Here is a 16920-nt window from a genome sequence, read left to right on the forward strand (position 1 = left end):
AACTTTACTAAGCTTTAGTAAATTAGGAAATGTACCATAGTCACAACACTTATTAAATATGAAAGCTAAATTTTTCGCAATATTTTCTATTATATTATTAACTAAATTTACGGACATTCCCCAAAGATCACAAGTATTTTTTAGATTAAGCGTCTTAAAGGCAGTAACAATATCACTAGCAGTTACGTGTCGTAATTCAAATAATGTACTGCACCCCACAACATGGTCCCTCAAAAAGGTTTCTGCAAGTGCTGAAGACGAATTTAAACTATTAGTAATAGTAGCAGGGACACTACTGAAGAATTCTTCAAAAGCAAGCGCAACATCAGCACTTTTGTCAATAACCCTGTCATTATTTACAAGTTTTATGGTATTACTTGATTTGCTTTTACCCATTTCACCATTAATAATAGACCAAACTGTTTTAACTTTATTATCAGAGTCGCGTATTTTTTCTTTGATATACAAACGCTTTGCAGTAAAACAAACTTTTTTAAAAATTTTCGAGTAATTTCTAACATAACTAAGAAAAGATGGGTCTTTATTATATTGCTTCATACCATATAATTCATAAAGAATGTTCCTGCACCTATGTACACTAGCTGTCGCCCATTTACTAAATGGTAAATCCTTGGTAATATTTAAAGATTTAACTTTAAATATTTTTTCAAATTCATTATGTACTAAATTAAAAAGATTTTTAAACATTTCACAAGGACTATTATGAAAGGATTGATCATTTAGTACGGGCAGGTTTTTATTAATATTATTTCTAAATTTATTAATGCCTTTTTTTGTTATAGGCCTAACATTAATCCTTTTAAATGTAGGTATGCAATCCCATTCAAAAACTACTTTCTGGCCACAGTGATCCGAAGTCAATGTATTGAGAATATTTTTCTCTAAACAGATGCAGTCACAGTATATATTATCAATACAGGTTGCAGAAGTAGGTGTAATTCGTGTGGGTTCGTTAAAAAGTTTATATAGATTAAATGACTGAAATAAATTAACAATTCGTGTAGCCGTTTGTGTTTGTAAAAGTAAATCAATATTAAAATCACCACATACTATAACTTTTTTTTTACTCCTGCTTAGACGCTTTAATATTTCTTCCATGACTTTCTCAAACATATTATAGTCACTGGAAGGGGGTCTATAAACGCAAACAATAATATAACGCTCCAGCTCCACACAGGACAGTTCAATGGTCCGTTCTACAGAAAGACTAACAATGTCAGTCCGTTCTTTACATTTTACACTATCATGTACAAAAATAACAGAACCTCCGTGAATAGCCTGCGTCCTAAAGTATATACTTTTTAATTTGTAATTTTCAATATTTACTAACGACTGACATTGTTTAAGCCAATGTTCTGTTACACAAAATATTTTAATATTGTTATCATTCAGAAACAATTCTATTTCTAACAATTTGCTAGCCAAGCCTTGAATATTTTGATGCACTATGGTAAAAGACTGCTTAGCTGTTGTCTTATATACTAGTTTAAATCTAGCTTAGGGCTAGATTGACTGTCAACACTTAACCTAGGTTGATGTATATTATAATAACTACTACATAAAATTGTAGTAGATTGATGGTCTGATACCGAACATGTACCAGACTGGTTAATATTATATGCTATTAACATAGCAAGTTCTCGCTTATATCTAGTTGGCAGATACACTGTATTCTTTGTCAAAGTAAAAGATTTAATACATAAGTTAGTGTCAAAGTAAATAAATGCATCACGATGATGATTTGTTAGGTTATACAATTTTAAATTCATATTATGAATTAATCTATTTTGTTCTTGTGTTAAACCAGGTAGGTATGGCAATGTACACAACATAAATTTACATTTAGTCCTACTACTAATATCTAACATTTTTTTAAATCCTACATCAATATCCTTATTATTTATATTTAAACTGTCCCCATATAATATAATTACAATATTATTCTTATTAAAGCTGAGATGATCCAGTGATTTGATTATATATTTAAATGAACTGTTAGGGGTACAAACATTAGTAACTTTAAGCCCTAAATTGTTAAGCATGGCGCCAAATCCCTGACCAATATTATCTGACAACACAATCAATTCCTGCTTTGAAAGGTGTTTAGTATTACTGGTTGAATTTGTGGTATTGGGTTTACCACTATGTATGTCTGTGTAGTCAGACTTATGGGGCGACGGTTGCTCATTGTCACTGTTTAAACACTGACATACATATTTATTGGTCAGAGACTCAAAACGATCCATATTCTCATTGCTCAACTTAATAAGGTGATCTGCCTGTTCTATCAACAGAAATACCTAGAACAGTCAGATAAATAAACACTTAACAATGAATAGTTAACACACAAATAAATACATGGAAAAATTAAACGGAGAAATAAAACAAAAAAATAAAAATTATTTCAAAACGGGCGCAACTTAGCGTTGAGTTTCGAACAACCGGCGCGCGGCGCTCGTCTTCCGTTGGGACCTCTTTGCAACGCAGCGCGAAGGAAAAACGGTTTTCGCTTGACTTACAAAAAATAAACATAGACCTACATTATACATATTGCATTTAACTTCCGCCATTTCAGTAAAATTGTAAATTTAAAACTGCAAAACGTTTTAATATTTTATATCAAATCGTTTTGCAAGAAAACACTGTAATAAGTTATCAGAAAGAAGCCTTACGACTTTTGCGCAGGCTTAAATAAATACATAACAGAATAGATTTATGTGACGTATCGCATGAAAATTGTTCTGTCTACTGAGTGTTTTCGGAAAGTTCGACAGAACTGTCGTTATAATAAGATTATGGTAGCGTCACGACGCCGTCGCACCAGCCGGAGCCGACGACTCTTTATCAGGATAAATTGCCGAAAGGATAAAGAATATCACAAAGGGCCTGGAATGGAATCGGCGATGCGATATTAATGGACTTTTAGAGGTCTTTTTCATTAGAACATTTTTTCGTTTACGTTTTTATGAAAATGTTGGGAATTAATTACAGATAAGTGAAATTATAATATAATATCCATAATTGTCTTAATGAAAATATCTGTCCACAGCCGTTTATTATTATAAATGCATAATGAAAATAACTTTATATCTATCAATAAATTAAACCAATTTAACATTGAATTTCCATTGTTATTTGATATTATGAAACAAAACACTGCCAGATTTCATGTTACATTATTTAAGTACCCTAATTAAATAGAGCAATTAAGTAGTTCCAATCTGTGGTTACGGTTCTGAAATGGCGGAGCATATCGATAGTCATTGTTAAAATAAATTTCATATTTGTATATTTCAATGTCAACCAATACTATGAGCATAAACCACAGATTCAAATTGAATAAAATAATGGATATCTATATATATAAAACTCAAAGGTGACTGATATAGTGATCTATCAACGCACAGCCCAAACCACTGGAGGTATCGGGCTGAAATTTGGCATGCAGGTAGATGTCATAACATAGGCGTCCCCTAAAAAAGGATTTCCCGAAATTCTTGCGGGAACGGGGAAAAACGGGAATACACGTACAAAGTCGTGGGCGGAAGCTAGTAAGAGATAAATTTTAAAATAGGGAACATATTATAATGATATAAATAGTACAAATTCCCTAAGAACCTGCCGCCGCACTCTGCCACAGTTAGACGTTAGACTAAATTTTAAAGGACCGTAATAGATTTTTCGTGTCAGCTATCTGGGTCGAAATACGAATGCACTCTCCGTAGGTTTGCAGAAAGGTACTCGAAGTTCGTGAAGTTCCCCGACGGCTCTGAGACAAAAGCTTTTTGGAAACAATCTGAAACTTCGCTTAGAATTTTTCGCCGTTGTTTTTTGGATCAGTTGCCATATAAATTTATGTTTTAAGGAGGAATTACGGCTTCATAAAACTGTACCATTGTACCATCATAGTTTTATTAACTGTTGTTACGTGTATACGTAACAACAGTTAATAAAACCATGATGGTATATTATTATATTATTTCATCTACTATTATTATCTTGAATATTCTCAAGGTTTCGGTAATTTGAAACACAATGTTCAAATATTCGTAAAAAAATATTGTAGTCGTGAATTACACAATGTTTTTTCACGAATAATAGTGTTTGTTTGTGACACAATTATTTTTAATATTCTATTCTATTACCTATATTTGGCATCGTATTATATGATTTTTAGAAAGGTTTTGAAGCTTGACATTCTACGTTTTACATCTTAATATTTTGTTTCCATTCAGTTAGAGTTAGTTCTTTTCGGGTTTTAGGTCATGTTTACCTATAGTTACTATTTTCACAATGTTTTTCACTATTAAAATGAATGGGTAAATACAATTTTATAAAAGAGATTAATCTGTATTTTTTTCTGTTGACATAAATGAGAATTTAACTTAAACTTCATGATGAAAGCCACTTCGATATTATCTGTACAATCTTACTAATCTTAGAAAGAGCGTAGACCGTAAGTAATTTATACCATTTTATAATACAATATCTGCACGGAATTATGTATGTGAAAAGTACCTATTTCATATCACGTCAACATAACAGCTCCAACTGAAGTTTTTAAATAAATTACCATATGAAGTGCACAGCATGTAGTGTGCGGCGACAGCTACAAACTCGAATAAAATTATGCAGACGCAGTTGCAAAAACAAAGACAGAATATAAGATTTCATTTATAAATTACTCAAGTCACTGAATATCTTCGAATATTTAAACGAGAAACGCATAAAACAGTATGAAAAGCGATTACAATGAAAGGCTTTGAAGGATCGAGGTAACGAGTATGGAGAGGCACCTTTATCGAAAATCTCTTCAGAGCACACAGTATCCATCATTTTCCGTCGATATGAAATTGTAAGGGACGGAAAATGGTTTAGGGCAATCGTTACGTGCCTACAGAGTGCCGGGTAACACGGGTAATCTTCAATCTTTTTTGAAGGGCCTATCTTCGCTAATTTCCATTTTGAGATCGTTATATTGTATTTTTTATTACGTTGATAGCTGGGCATTATAATATTAATGTTGTATCGAAATTTATGATGCCTATTTAAGTATCTTGTCATGGCTACTCTTTGTAATTTTACATTAGTATGATTTATATTTTGTTTGAGGGCAAGACACTAAAAACTTTAAAAACTACAACATTCCCTAGACTCTAGAGGAACCATTAAAGTAATAAAAGAAATGTATCAAGGTAAAAGGAACATTTTAATGTTATGAGTAATAAGTAAGAGTTTATAAGAAATCGCTGATGCCAGTAAATTTATTGACTTTGTAAAAGTTTGCCTATCCACTTTGGCCAAATATGAATCAAGATGTAGTTCATATCAAAATTAAGAAATATAGAGTTACATATTTTTATAATATTAACTTTTACGTTATTTACATGATTCCCTCGTAATCTTTATTACGTCAATAATTTTTAAATTAAATAAGGTATACGAAATACGTTAACAAAATATAGTATGTTATAAACGCAATTAAGATTTGACTTTACACGCATACAACTAAGCATAAAGCGATTTGTATAACATCATGTGAAGAATATTTGTATTATTATCATAATGAGACATCTATGTGTAGGTATGACATCTGTGTAGTATTATGTGCTTGTTGAATTATACTTCTATAAAATATAATGAACTTACTGTGTTTCTAATTAAAACTTACTTAATAAAATTCACCCTTACATGAAAAATTAAAGCTAATCCATATAATTTAAAAATTAAACAAATAAAATTCGACGTTTCCATTTGCTGCCAAAACAAAACTACGGCCGCTGTTAGCAGACATTGTTTGTTTTTGTTTTAAATAATAAACATCAAACAATAGCCGTCGTGAAATCCGCGCAAAATGCCGGACAGAACTAAGCCGTATAAAAACTATTTCGTAATATTCGCGTTTGTGAAATAATTGGGCTGGCTTTCTAGAGGCAAGAAACGGGTCAAGTTCGGACGAATTTTAATCAGTGACTTTTAAATAAAATCACAAGATGACTCGCGTCAGAACTAAACTGCATTAAGAGCCGCCATGACATGGATGCTTTAGGTCAACAGCAAAGTGCAGTTGTACTGCGGTGAAAGGCATTATCTTCAAGTCTCGTAGAGAATTCCACAGCAGCAAACAATTTCAGTTTACTGCAGATGTAAATAAATGGAATTACTATTAATTATAATGTATAAAACGCTGTTAAACCCGAAAATGGTAGGATAGGTACCTAATTATCATTAAAGTAAGAAATACAGATTTCACATCTTTTAAAACAGAGTTTTATAACTTGTACTTTTTTTTTTTTTTTTTTAATCATATATTTCTGGGCTTTTGAACAAATGTTCATGGCAGCCCCATTGCAACAAACAACTTACAAACTAGACACATAACAATTAACATTTCTAACTAAAACAATGAGAACTCCTAGGAGCCAGCGCTATAAGTTGCAAGAAAATCTCCCACCATGCCATACACCAACCCTGCCTCCTCCGAGGAAGGGTTGGATAAAAAACCACAGAAAATTCCCATATTGGCCCGTGAAGCATCCAACTTTTGCAAGACTTCCACCCGCTTCGTCTCGTTCCGGACACACTCCACAAGCACATGATGCACGTCCTCGGTCTTTCCACAAATTAAACACAAAGGGGACTCTATTTTGCCCATCATGTGTGCAAAAGCTCCTAATGGCATGTGACCGGAACGCAACCTATGTGCCAACACAACGTACTTGTACTTTCGATACTTAAGTACTTTTACCTTTATTTTGTGGACGTTTGAAATATAATTGAAAAAAAAACGAATGAAATTGCTCCTAGATCTGATTAACATTTTATTATAGAGAACTTCATAATATATCTACTGATCTAACTGGGGCAAAGCTCGAGGCTTGTGAGTAATTATTGCAACAAAATAACAGACGCGATTCGCAGGCGTTAACAGTTCTAAAACATTATTTTGTAATATTTATTGAGATTGAAAAACATTTTTAATTTGTTCACATCACACTTTACTGTGCAAACATTTTACAAATCTGTCAATTTTAAAAATTCAAACTCCTAAATTATTCTCAGCCACGGTTCACGGATTCGAAATGTTGAATAAAGTATTAAAACACTTATACCTATACTTCGAGTATATTCGCACTTCTAAAACTTATAAATACAATCTATTAAAAGGCAATTTGAAAGCTTTTCAATTCAGCCCCGTTCGATGGCTCATCTTCTTTCGAGTCAACAGATATTAGCATAAAAGTAATATCAAGCCGAAGCGTCTGAGACGCCACCTGCCTTGCAGTTTTTTATAAATTACGGCCGCTCTTGATCTCGGATACGATAGCGCTGAAATAAAGCTCTTTAGTTGAATTATTGACTTTGTAGGAAAAAACTTTTGATCCGACTATTGTGTAATCCAGTAGGTTTAATTTATGCAAATAGAAATTGGCTGATTGATTGCATAGAGTGAAGTGCTTTCCACTAATTTGGCGTTTATGTATTTGTATATTATGTGTGTTTTATCATTACATCATGTAAAGTAAATAATTATAATTTATTCGATTTCCGATTTACTAAATATTATTATTAATGATTGAATGTGAAAGTCTGTGTGATTTTCTGTTACATATTTACGGTTTTACCACTGCACGTTAATTGCTGAATTTTGATGGGCTAAAAGCACAGCTAAGTAGTACACAATACACCAGAAGTCTTTGCAGTAAAACTGCTCTCTTCAACCCTGTACTCAAACTCAAACTGAAAACTGTTTTTAAAGAGGCCTATGCGACGAAATGTTCTTATTTATTAGTAATCAAGTACGCCAGGTATATAGAGTACGTAATATAAAATAAAAACTATATCACTTATGATGTAATGTCTCGATAGAGAATTATATTTTTACTGCGTAAAAAGGAGTCATTCAATTCAATTTTTTTGTTCATGAGTGGCAGCTTTGTCTTACACTTGAGATATCTTTTCAATTGTCTCTTTTTGCGTGAAATCTGATCGATTCAAGAGCGATACTTAGCCAAAAGTACCTTTAATAAGCTGTGGCTAAATATATAGCTTATGAAGTTTAATAATTGCACCTTTTTTACTACAATTAATAAAAATACTACAACGTAAAAGTATCATATCGAATATAAAAATGTATGAACGAATTAAACAATTCATTGTAACCAACAAACTAATCTTCACACTCCTATATCGACGTATAGGAAAAAACAGATATTATAAAACCATATTTAATACTATAAAGTATAGATAATACTGTAGGAAACTTAATAATATAGTGAACAAGAAGCCGTGTCGCGTGTAAAATTATTCAATTAGCTCCTTCCTTGGTCGGTTACAATGGATTCCCTTTCACAGTATAAGAGCATTGTGGCACGTGCATATAAAATTCGTGAAATCAAATTAGCAAGATGGCCACAGAATTGTCGCTCGCTACTCGCATATAATATTAAACTACTTTGATATAGTGGCGCGCTTACGTTGTAGTAATGAAGGTAAATAATATACCACTACTGGGCTTTGTTCTTGTTTCATTTTTCTATCTGCGAATAGTGAGGATGATTCTTAAACAGCTTAACTAGAAGGTTTTTAAATGTCTTCCTCTGCCAAAAATGTCGGTTTTTGGGATTCTAAGTTACTAAATTATTAATTTGAATTACGACATCACCCTTTTTTAGAGGAAACCAAATATGTAGAATATACTATCTTTACATGATCTACAACTAGTTACCAAACGCAGTTGTAAAAGAATAAGAATGCTTTTTAGATTTTTTTTTATATTTCCGGGGAATTCTTACTTCATATCAATTAATTTTAATATCATTTAATATCATAATCAAACGGCACAGTTTGGGTGTGAATCTTAATAATGAATCGCCATAAACAATAGCAATTTTAATTACATCAATTACTCACGAAAAATGAAGCGCGCAAGTAAAAGTCCCGGCGAGATCGAAATTCCCGTTTAGTTAACGTAATTGATATTCGAAAGGCTTCGTCGCAACAATGGTTGTAATTATAGTCCTTTGCGACACTTTTCAGACCAAGATAATACAATCGATAAATTAACGAACTTGTAACGGAACGTATCTGGGTTAATCCTATCCATAAACGTTCATGAAATCTGAAAGCTCTCAATAAATCCGACTGTTTTAAACTTTATTGCACTCATAAAATGTTTATTGTATAAATAATGTCTCATCTAATTTGGAATTGGGCTCAACTGTGATCAATATGTAAATGATATTGGGGTTTATTTCGATTGCTGTGCTGGATTTTGTTTGGCTGTTTTTACGATTTTTTCTGTTAGTACTAAGTTGTCTACGGAAATTTAACATGAATGAACCTTCAATTTCACCAGTTGAAGTTGTTTAGTTTACTAGAAAATATCGAGCAGCTAATGAAAGGTAGAGATAATATCTTCAGCCCTCGAGCCTATTATAAACTTTATATAGTTTAGACGTAAACAAATTTCATAATCTGTACATCATAATTTGTACAAACCTCCTCCTAACGGCCGCGGCGTAGACGTACAAAGCACATCACAAAAGTATACAAAATCAAGAGAACAATACGCAGTAACGACGAAAAAAAGAAACAATAAAGAAATATCAGAATAACAAATTTTATTATCCCATTTTACACATTTATACTCGAATTCGTGTGTTTTACGCTCGAGTTATAATTTTATAACAAATTCTGCTCACGTAAGCGTACGGTTCGTACTTTTCTGATCAAATTTTCCTGTTTACCGCAAACAAGGGTGTATTTTTCGGTGATTGTCCATCAAAATGTCTAGGAATGGAATAACGGAGTACTCTTTACTACATACATTATGAACGTGTTTTATTGTTGTAACCTAACATATTTTGCGTAGGTACTGATTTTTCTGAATATTTTATGAAAGTTAACAAGCTGACGCCTACCTCCGCTTGGTATATTTCAAATATTTTTATTATTAAAAAATATTATTTACATAACAGTCTAGCTTAAAATGTTCATAGTTCTTTTGATATAACACTGTTTACTAAGATGAAGATAATTTGGTAAAAAATACCCTGAAAAGTATAAAATAAATAGTTAATATACCTATCAAAAATATCCTCCTAAGCATTGTATTGAATACCGGATTACCGGTACCTATACAAGACCGAAAGTCAGTATTAGTTATTGAAAGGAATATAATCGCATAAAGAGGATATCATCCCTATTCCTACCTCTCTTGAGATGTCTGAAAACTATCATAATACTTAATCAATTAAGTGATTTCTTGTTTTTATTTATTCCTAACTAAATAAGCCTAGATAGATATCCATAGTGACATAATATATCACAAATTGTGCAATTTTGTAATACGGCCTAGTGTTAAAGCTAGAATTATTTCCTCAAAGGCATTCAATTTTTTTTTAAGAAAACTGTATTCCAAAAATATTCGACACATTTTCTTGCCACCCTCTATTACAAACAATTTCACACTGTACTTTCATTGCATAGATCGTTACAGCCAATTCGAATGAAATCTCTCAAACAAACTTAATCAATCAGGTGCAATAACAAAATTCCACCCTGTATATTATAATATGAACAGGTTTTTCACGTCTTTTGTCTAAATAATTTTGTGGAACTGCCATTTCCCCGTTTACATTTCATACAAGCAAAGGTATTCACAATGAGCGCAGTTTTGTTTCTGTTGATAAATAAATGGATTGTGAATTCCACTTGGTTGGGTTTTACTGTTAAAATAAAGATAGTAGGTACCTATAATCGTATAAGAGTTAAATTGTTCGAAAGCAACGGAGATTCCGTGGGATGTCTTTATTTGGTATTATGTGGCATTACAATAGTAAATTGAGTAGCAAGTGGAGTACTCATGTGTGTTAGGTATAACTTCTATCAATTATTTCTAAATACATATTAGGTATTTCAATAAGCTCTAAGTAGAATTTTGTTTTGCGAATGTAAATGTAAATGAGGATACTTTATGAAAGTTTTCATTATAATAAAATTATTGTAATGTTAACAAAACTGCATTTTTTTAACAAAATCTTATTCAAGAGACTCTATAACAGTTTATTTTATGAGATATTTTTTATTCCAGAACATGGCGGAACACAAATCAAAGGAGGTTACATGCTGCGTTATAAACGTAAGTTAATTTTATATAATCTGTCTTTTATTGTTAGAATTAAATTAATGTTATATTTAAGCGGATCCTATATAAGTTAAACTTAAAATGTGTGCCTGCCGTCCTATTAATGTATTGAATAAATTGTTTAGTTATTCCTCTGACATAAGATATATTAAAATCGTTGCATTAGTTCATTAATAAAAGATGTATCCCGTGAACCTAATGGTAAAATTTTATTCGCTCGTATTATCGTATACGATTCGCTTACGTTACGTGATGTGGAAAACCTTCAGTGTTAGTCTGTAAGGGCTGTTTCACACCATAAGGCACGACTGTTTCACACATACGCAGAACGGAGATTAAAATTTAACCTGTAATTATAAATTTATAAAGCAAAATAGCTCTCTTATCTGTCAAATAATATCTATTTATTCTAACTAAAAAATGAATTAATATATTTAACATAACGTCTACCTTAATTTGGTAAATATTCAACTAACATTTATTAGTCTAAGAATGTGTTAGGATACGAAAATGTTTGATCTTTAATGCAAATTAAACAACGGATTCGGTAGAGGTATGCAAATAGACTATAGCCTCGAATATGGTTTCAGCTAGTTAATAATTAATTAACCTGCCATATTTGAACCTTGTTGAGGAATTATATTTTTTTAGAGCAAACAACAGGGCAGGTAGGTCACCTGATGTTAAGTGATCACCACTGCCTGTATATACTTGTAACATTGGAGGTATTACAGGTGCTTTGCCGGCCTGTTAATAACAAGAAACATTAGAAGTTTTATCTAAGCCTTTACTCGTATGAAAGGCTCTGTGTCGTAAAATCGTAACGCGACATAAGGTTACGAGTTACGACTTGGTCCCAAATAATGTGCACTTGTGTCCCATAAACTCGACGCGATATCCAATTGATCGACTCTATATTTCATTCGAGCTGTTTATGATTGCCCAGTAACGTGCAGAGCTCGCCAATTTTTGTTTTACTGACTATGATTTTTTACTTGCGCTATATCCTATTTCTTATTAAATGCTTATAATATTACTAGCTTACCGCCCGCGGCTTCGCCCGCTTTCTCTAAAACGATTTGAAATTTAAACTATCCTATCTCTCAAGTTGGATCGAACTGCACATGGTGTGCGAATTTTATTATAATCGGTTATGTGGTTTAGGAGTCCATTGAAGACAAACATTGTGACACGAGATTTATATATATTAAGATGAATTCAAGACTTTGTAGCCATGTGGGATGATCTGTCTGCTTCTTGTTCTAATACAAACGGAATAAAGCTACGAGCTAATTAGGGTGTAATGATTCTTTTAGGAATAACCTGATGACACCAGGTTATAGTGGAAACATATTATAAAGCGTAATCCTACTATTTGAATAATGAATATAATTTGTCTCGAACATTCCCTCTGAAACAGTCCTTTAATGTAGTACAAAATGAAAATCAAATACATTGATAAAATGTGAGCAAAGCAACCGTAAAACGTCCATGAAACGAAAATGAAAGATAGCAAGGAACAGTGCAGCACTCATTTGCTGTGGCAGGCATTAAGCGTTGTGTGACGTTTGGTTCAACTTCATTAGCGTTACTTGTCTATTTTGTAATTTCTTTCTGCATTTCTCTTTTAAATTCCAATGCGAATGAAACGAAACTATATTTAGCTAACATTTACGTAATGTAACAACTGAAATAGGATACCAATAAAAACATATGTTATGGCATGGCATAATCTCAATTGGATTGATCGTTTTGTGGGTTGACATTCAATTCATGTTTCTTTCAAAGTATGTACCTACTTCTATATATATAAAACTCAAAGGTGACTGATATAGTGATCTATCAACGCACAGCCCAAACCACTGGACGTATCAGGCTGAAATTTGGCATGCAGATAGATGTCATAACGTAGGCGTCCCCTAAGAAAGGATTTTAGAAAATTCGTCCCCTAAAGGGGTAAAATAGGGGATAGAAGTTTGTATGAAACTTTTTATTCCTTGGATGTATTTGCATGAAATTGGGCATGTAGATAGATCATATGACACGTAGGCGTCCGGTAAGAAAAGATTTTCGAAAATTCATACCTTAGCTTTGCCCTGCGGTTTCAGTCAGTAATCTATATATAAGTATAAAACTCAAAGGTTACTGATATAGTGATCTATCAACGCACAGCCCAAACCACTGGACGTATCGGGCTGAAATTTGGCATGCAGGTAGGTATCCCCTAAGAAAGGATTTGGATCAATTCTACCCCCAAGGGGATTAAATAAGGGATGAAAGTTTGTATGAAACTATGTCAATTTTATACCGATCGGGCTTAGACTTTGCATGCATAAAGCTACTATGACGTCGGCATTCCCTAAGTAAGGATTTTGTCAAATTCCACCTCTAAGGGGATAAAATATGTGATTAAAGTTTTGTAGTTTTGTAGGCCCTAAGTTTTTACATACGCTAAAAAATGTACCAAAGCTGCAAAAAATATACCTAATTAATATTAATACTTCTTAACGCGAGCGAAGCCGCGAGTAAAAGCTAGTTTTAAGATATTTTGTTAGGATAACATATTTTATCGTAAAATTATGGAATGAAAAAAAAACAATTTAAAAGTATTAAATAAATAAGTAAATATTCAATTAACATTATTATGACATGGATATGTCGAATATTTGGTACCATTAAATAATCGCAAACGTTGCTTCAAGTTAATTTTAGCAATCAGCAGTCTCGAGATCAATTAGTTAATAGAACGGTGCGGTATCTTATGACGTGAACTCAACAGATGCATAGGTATATTATTTATTCGACCTCAATTTCAACTCTAAATTGGTAAATAGAAATAACCGTATTTTCTGATATGAATAAATTTAGTTTTCATTGATATTATAATATGTATGCAGCTTATACATATAAGCCGAAGTTATTATTATTTTATTAATAAAATAAAAAATAAAATAATAATATGTGGTGTGTAGCTTATTGGACATCGTAGAGCGTAAGCGTGGCCCGATAAGCGAAAAAAGCGTGAAAGCGTAGCGGTTATTGTAGCAGCGTAGCGCAATACGCGTAGCGTGTACCTAAATAATGTAAATACGACCCAGCATCAACTCTGCGCGTTTGTATAAGAATTAGGCGCTTGGAAAGCGTACAACGGCTGACCTTCTGAAGTTTAAGAGATTTTCATTTCATTTCAGTTCAGTTTAAATGTAATTCTATATCGTAGCACATATACCAATTAGGTAGCATTTACAAAATCACTATCAACAATCAGTATCAATACAGTTATCGGAAAGCGGCGTTCAAGTAATCGGTTAATTGACCGATGCGGTATCATCTGATTCAATATTCCTGTAGTTATCGACATCGTGATTAAATTCATTTCATAATTTAATAAAGTCGTGACCTAGATATGAAAGCTTTTTATTTTGTTCAAAGCAAGACATCATATATATTCATTTTTATATCAATTAATAAAATACAATATTTCAGGTAAAATTATGTAATTGTGTATTTCAATAAAGTTGTGTAACTTTACTTAAAAAAGAAACTCGCTAAAACGTGACTACATTTTGAACAATTTGATAAAAAAAATAAAGAGTTACAAAACAATTTAATTTTATATTTTAAAAGAAATGTAAAACTCTAGATTAGATTACGGTAATCGAAATTTCTTCTTTTTCTAAGTTTATCATACAAATTCCTACAACGTTATAATATTTCAGGTAAATACTTGTGGAATTCCTGGTCCGAGGAGTGGGTGGTGCTGTACGATGACTCCACAATGGCCTGGTTCAAGGTAAACTATTTATTTTAAACAATTAATGACATTCATTATATATATATATAACTAGGTTTCCGCCCGCGGCTTCGCCCGCGCAGTCAAAGAATTTCCGGGATGGCGTCATTTTCCCGGGATAAAAAATAGCCTATGTCCTTTCTCGGGTATCAAAATATCTCCATATCAAATTTCATGAAAATTGGTTCAGTAGTTTAGGCGTGATTGAGTAACAGACAGACAGACAGACAGAGTTACTTTCGCATTTATAATATTAGTATGGATGACCGCCGAGCGCAGCTAGTATAATATCATACTAGCTGCGCTCGGCGGTTTCACCCGCGTGGCTCCGCTCCTGTTGGTCTTAGCGTGATTATATATAGCCTTCCTCGATGAATGGGCTCTCTAACACCGAAAGAATTTTTCAAATCGGACCAGTAGATCCTAAGATTAGCGCGTTCAAACAAACTCTTCAGCTTTATAATATTACCTAGTATAGATTAGCTATGTATTATGTAATAAGCAATCTTAAGCATAGCATTGAATAACACTGTTGAGTTGATGTTTTTTTCGAAATTTAATTTTACTCAAGCTATACATTTATAGATCAAAGACTGTTTAATTCACATTTATAAAAACTAATTATTTTAATCGACGCTTTGAACACATTAAGCTTCGAGTGCACAACTTACATATACTTACTGTTTCTAAGTCGTCGAATAGGTTTTGATTTTTTTTGTCTAAAATTTTACTAAATAATGATAAGTCGTGTATTATAAATGCTTTTTAGTTTTTCTATGGTCACTGTAAACTTAAATATGAGTAATAACTAAAGGTCCGTAATCATCTAAATTCTACGTTATAGTTTCATACAAATAATTTCAATTCATCCTCAATTTTTCCTCAAGATATTCAAATTCTAATCAGCCGGATCACATCGGAATCAGGAGACAGGTGTCCATCGAACAAAAGACCTAATCAGATTGATAATTGATTTCAAAGAGACCATTCATCACGTAGAAGGGAGTCACTCCCTTGATCCCATTTTAAGCCTCGACGTTTCATCTGGTTAAGGATGTGATAAATCACGTTAAAATATTACGGAAATATTCATCCGATAAAATAAAAACTAAAAAGTTTAAGTGGTACATAAGATAACTTTATATATGTGTTAGTCTAAGTGTAAGTCTGATACATGGGTCTAGTACTTCTAGTAGGTCTGTAGTAATCTGAAATTAATTATATAAATAAAGTCAATAAAAATGAATAGCAGCTATTCTTTAAGAAGTAACCTTTAAAAATAGTTTTGCTATCATCCTTTTTTAAAAACTAAATAGGTCAAGAAGAGGTCGCACATGAACTTTTTCAATAACCATAAATTGTCGAACGATAAAAGTTTTAACTGCAAACGTAGTAAATACTTATAGTACCTACCTACTATAACTTCTTGACGCGTTTTTTATGTTAAATGTTATAATAGTTGTAAATTCACCACACGTTAACTCAATTTTTATTATATAAAATTATTGATTAATCAACTGCTTGTCGAGCTCGCAGTTTCGATCGTATAAAAAACGTAGTAAGTAATTTTCTGGTTTATGCAGATAGCAGATTGTTGGGCGGCAGATAGAAAGAACTAACAAAACTACTTTTGCATTTTTTATCATAAAAATATCAGATAAGTTTAAATGCGAAATAACCGCACTAAAAGTTTTTACAAACTCATATCTGACTATAAAATACAACTGCAATTACGCGTTAATCGCGCGATATACAAAGCCTTACAAAAGCGACGTTTTGTTTAAAGTATCTTCACGGTTACTTTAAAGTATAATCTCACTACTTAATCACCCTTCGCGGGTTGAAGTACAACGATGGCGGCGAGAGAGACAGGTGACAATAGCTCTCAGCTATGTAACGAACGCCGAAGGACACTTCTTTAAAATGTTTAACTTTTACCGTAATATTTTCTTCAGCC

At 32.4% G+C, this 16920-nt stretch overlaps 1 protein-coding gene across 2 annotated transcripts in view; it reads left to right on the forward strand.

The window, feature by feature from the left end:
* The window catches only part of LOC123699787, a 57278-nt gene that overhangs the window by 18086 nt on the left and 22272 nt on the right, over positions 1-16920 (forward strand). For both annotated transcript variants that reach the window (XM_045646817.1, XM_045646816.1), the window contains exons 3-4: positions 11117-11164; positions 14890-14963. In XM_045646817.1, the coding sequence (XP_045502773.1) occupies positions 11117-11164; positions 14890-14963 (122 nt within the window). The remainder of the gene's footprint in view (positions 1-11116; positions 11165-14889; positions 14964-16920) is intronic.

Source organism: Colias croceus, chromosome 18 (assembly GCF_905220415.1).
Source record: "Colias croceus chromosome 18, ilColCroc2.1".
Classification (NCBI taxonomy): domain Eukaryota; kingdom Metazoa; phylum Arthropoda; class Insecta; order Lepidoptera; family Pieridae; genus Colias; species Colias croceus.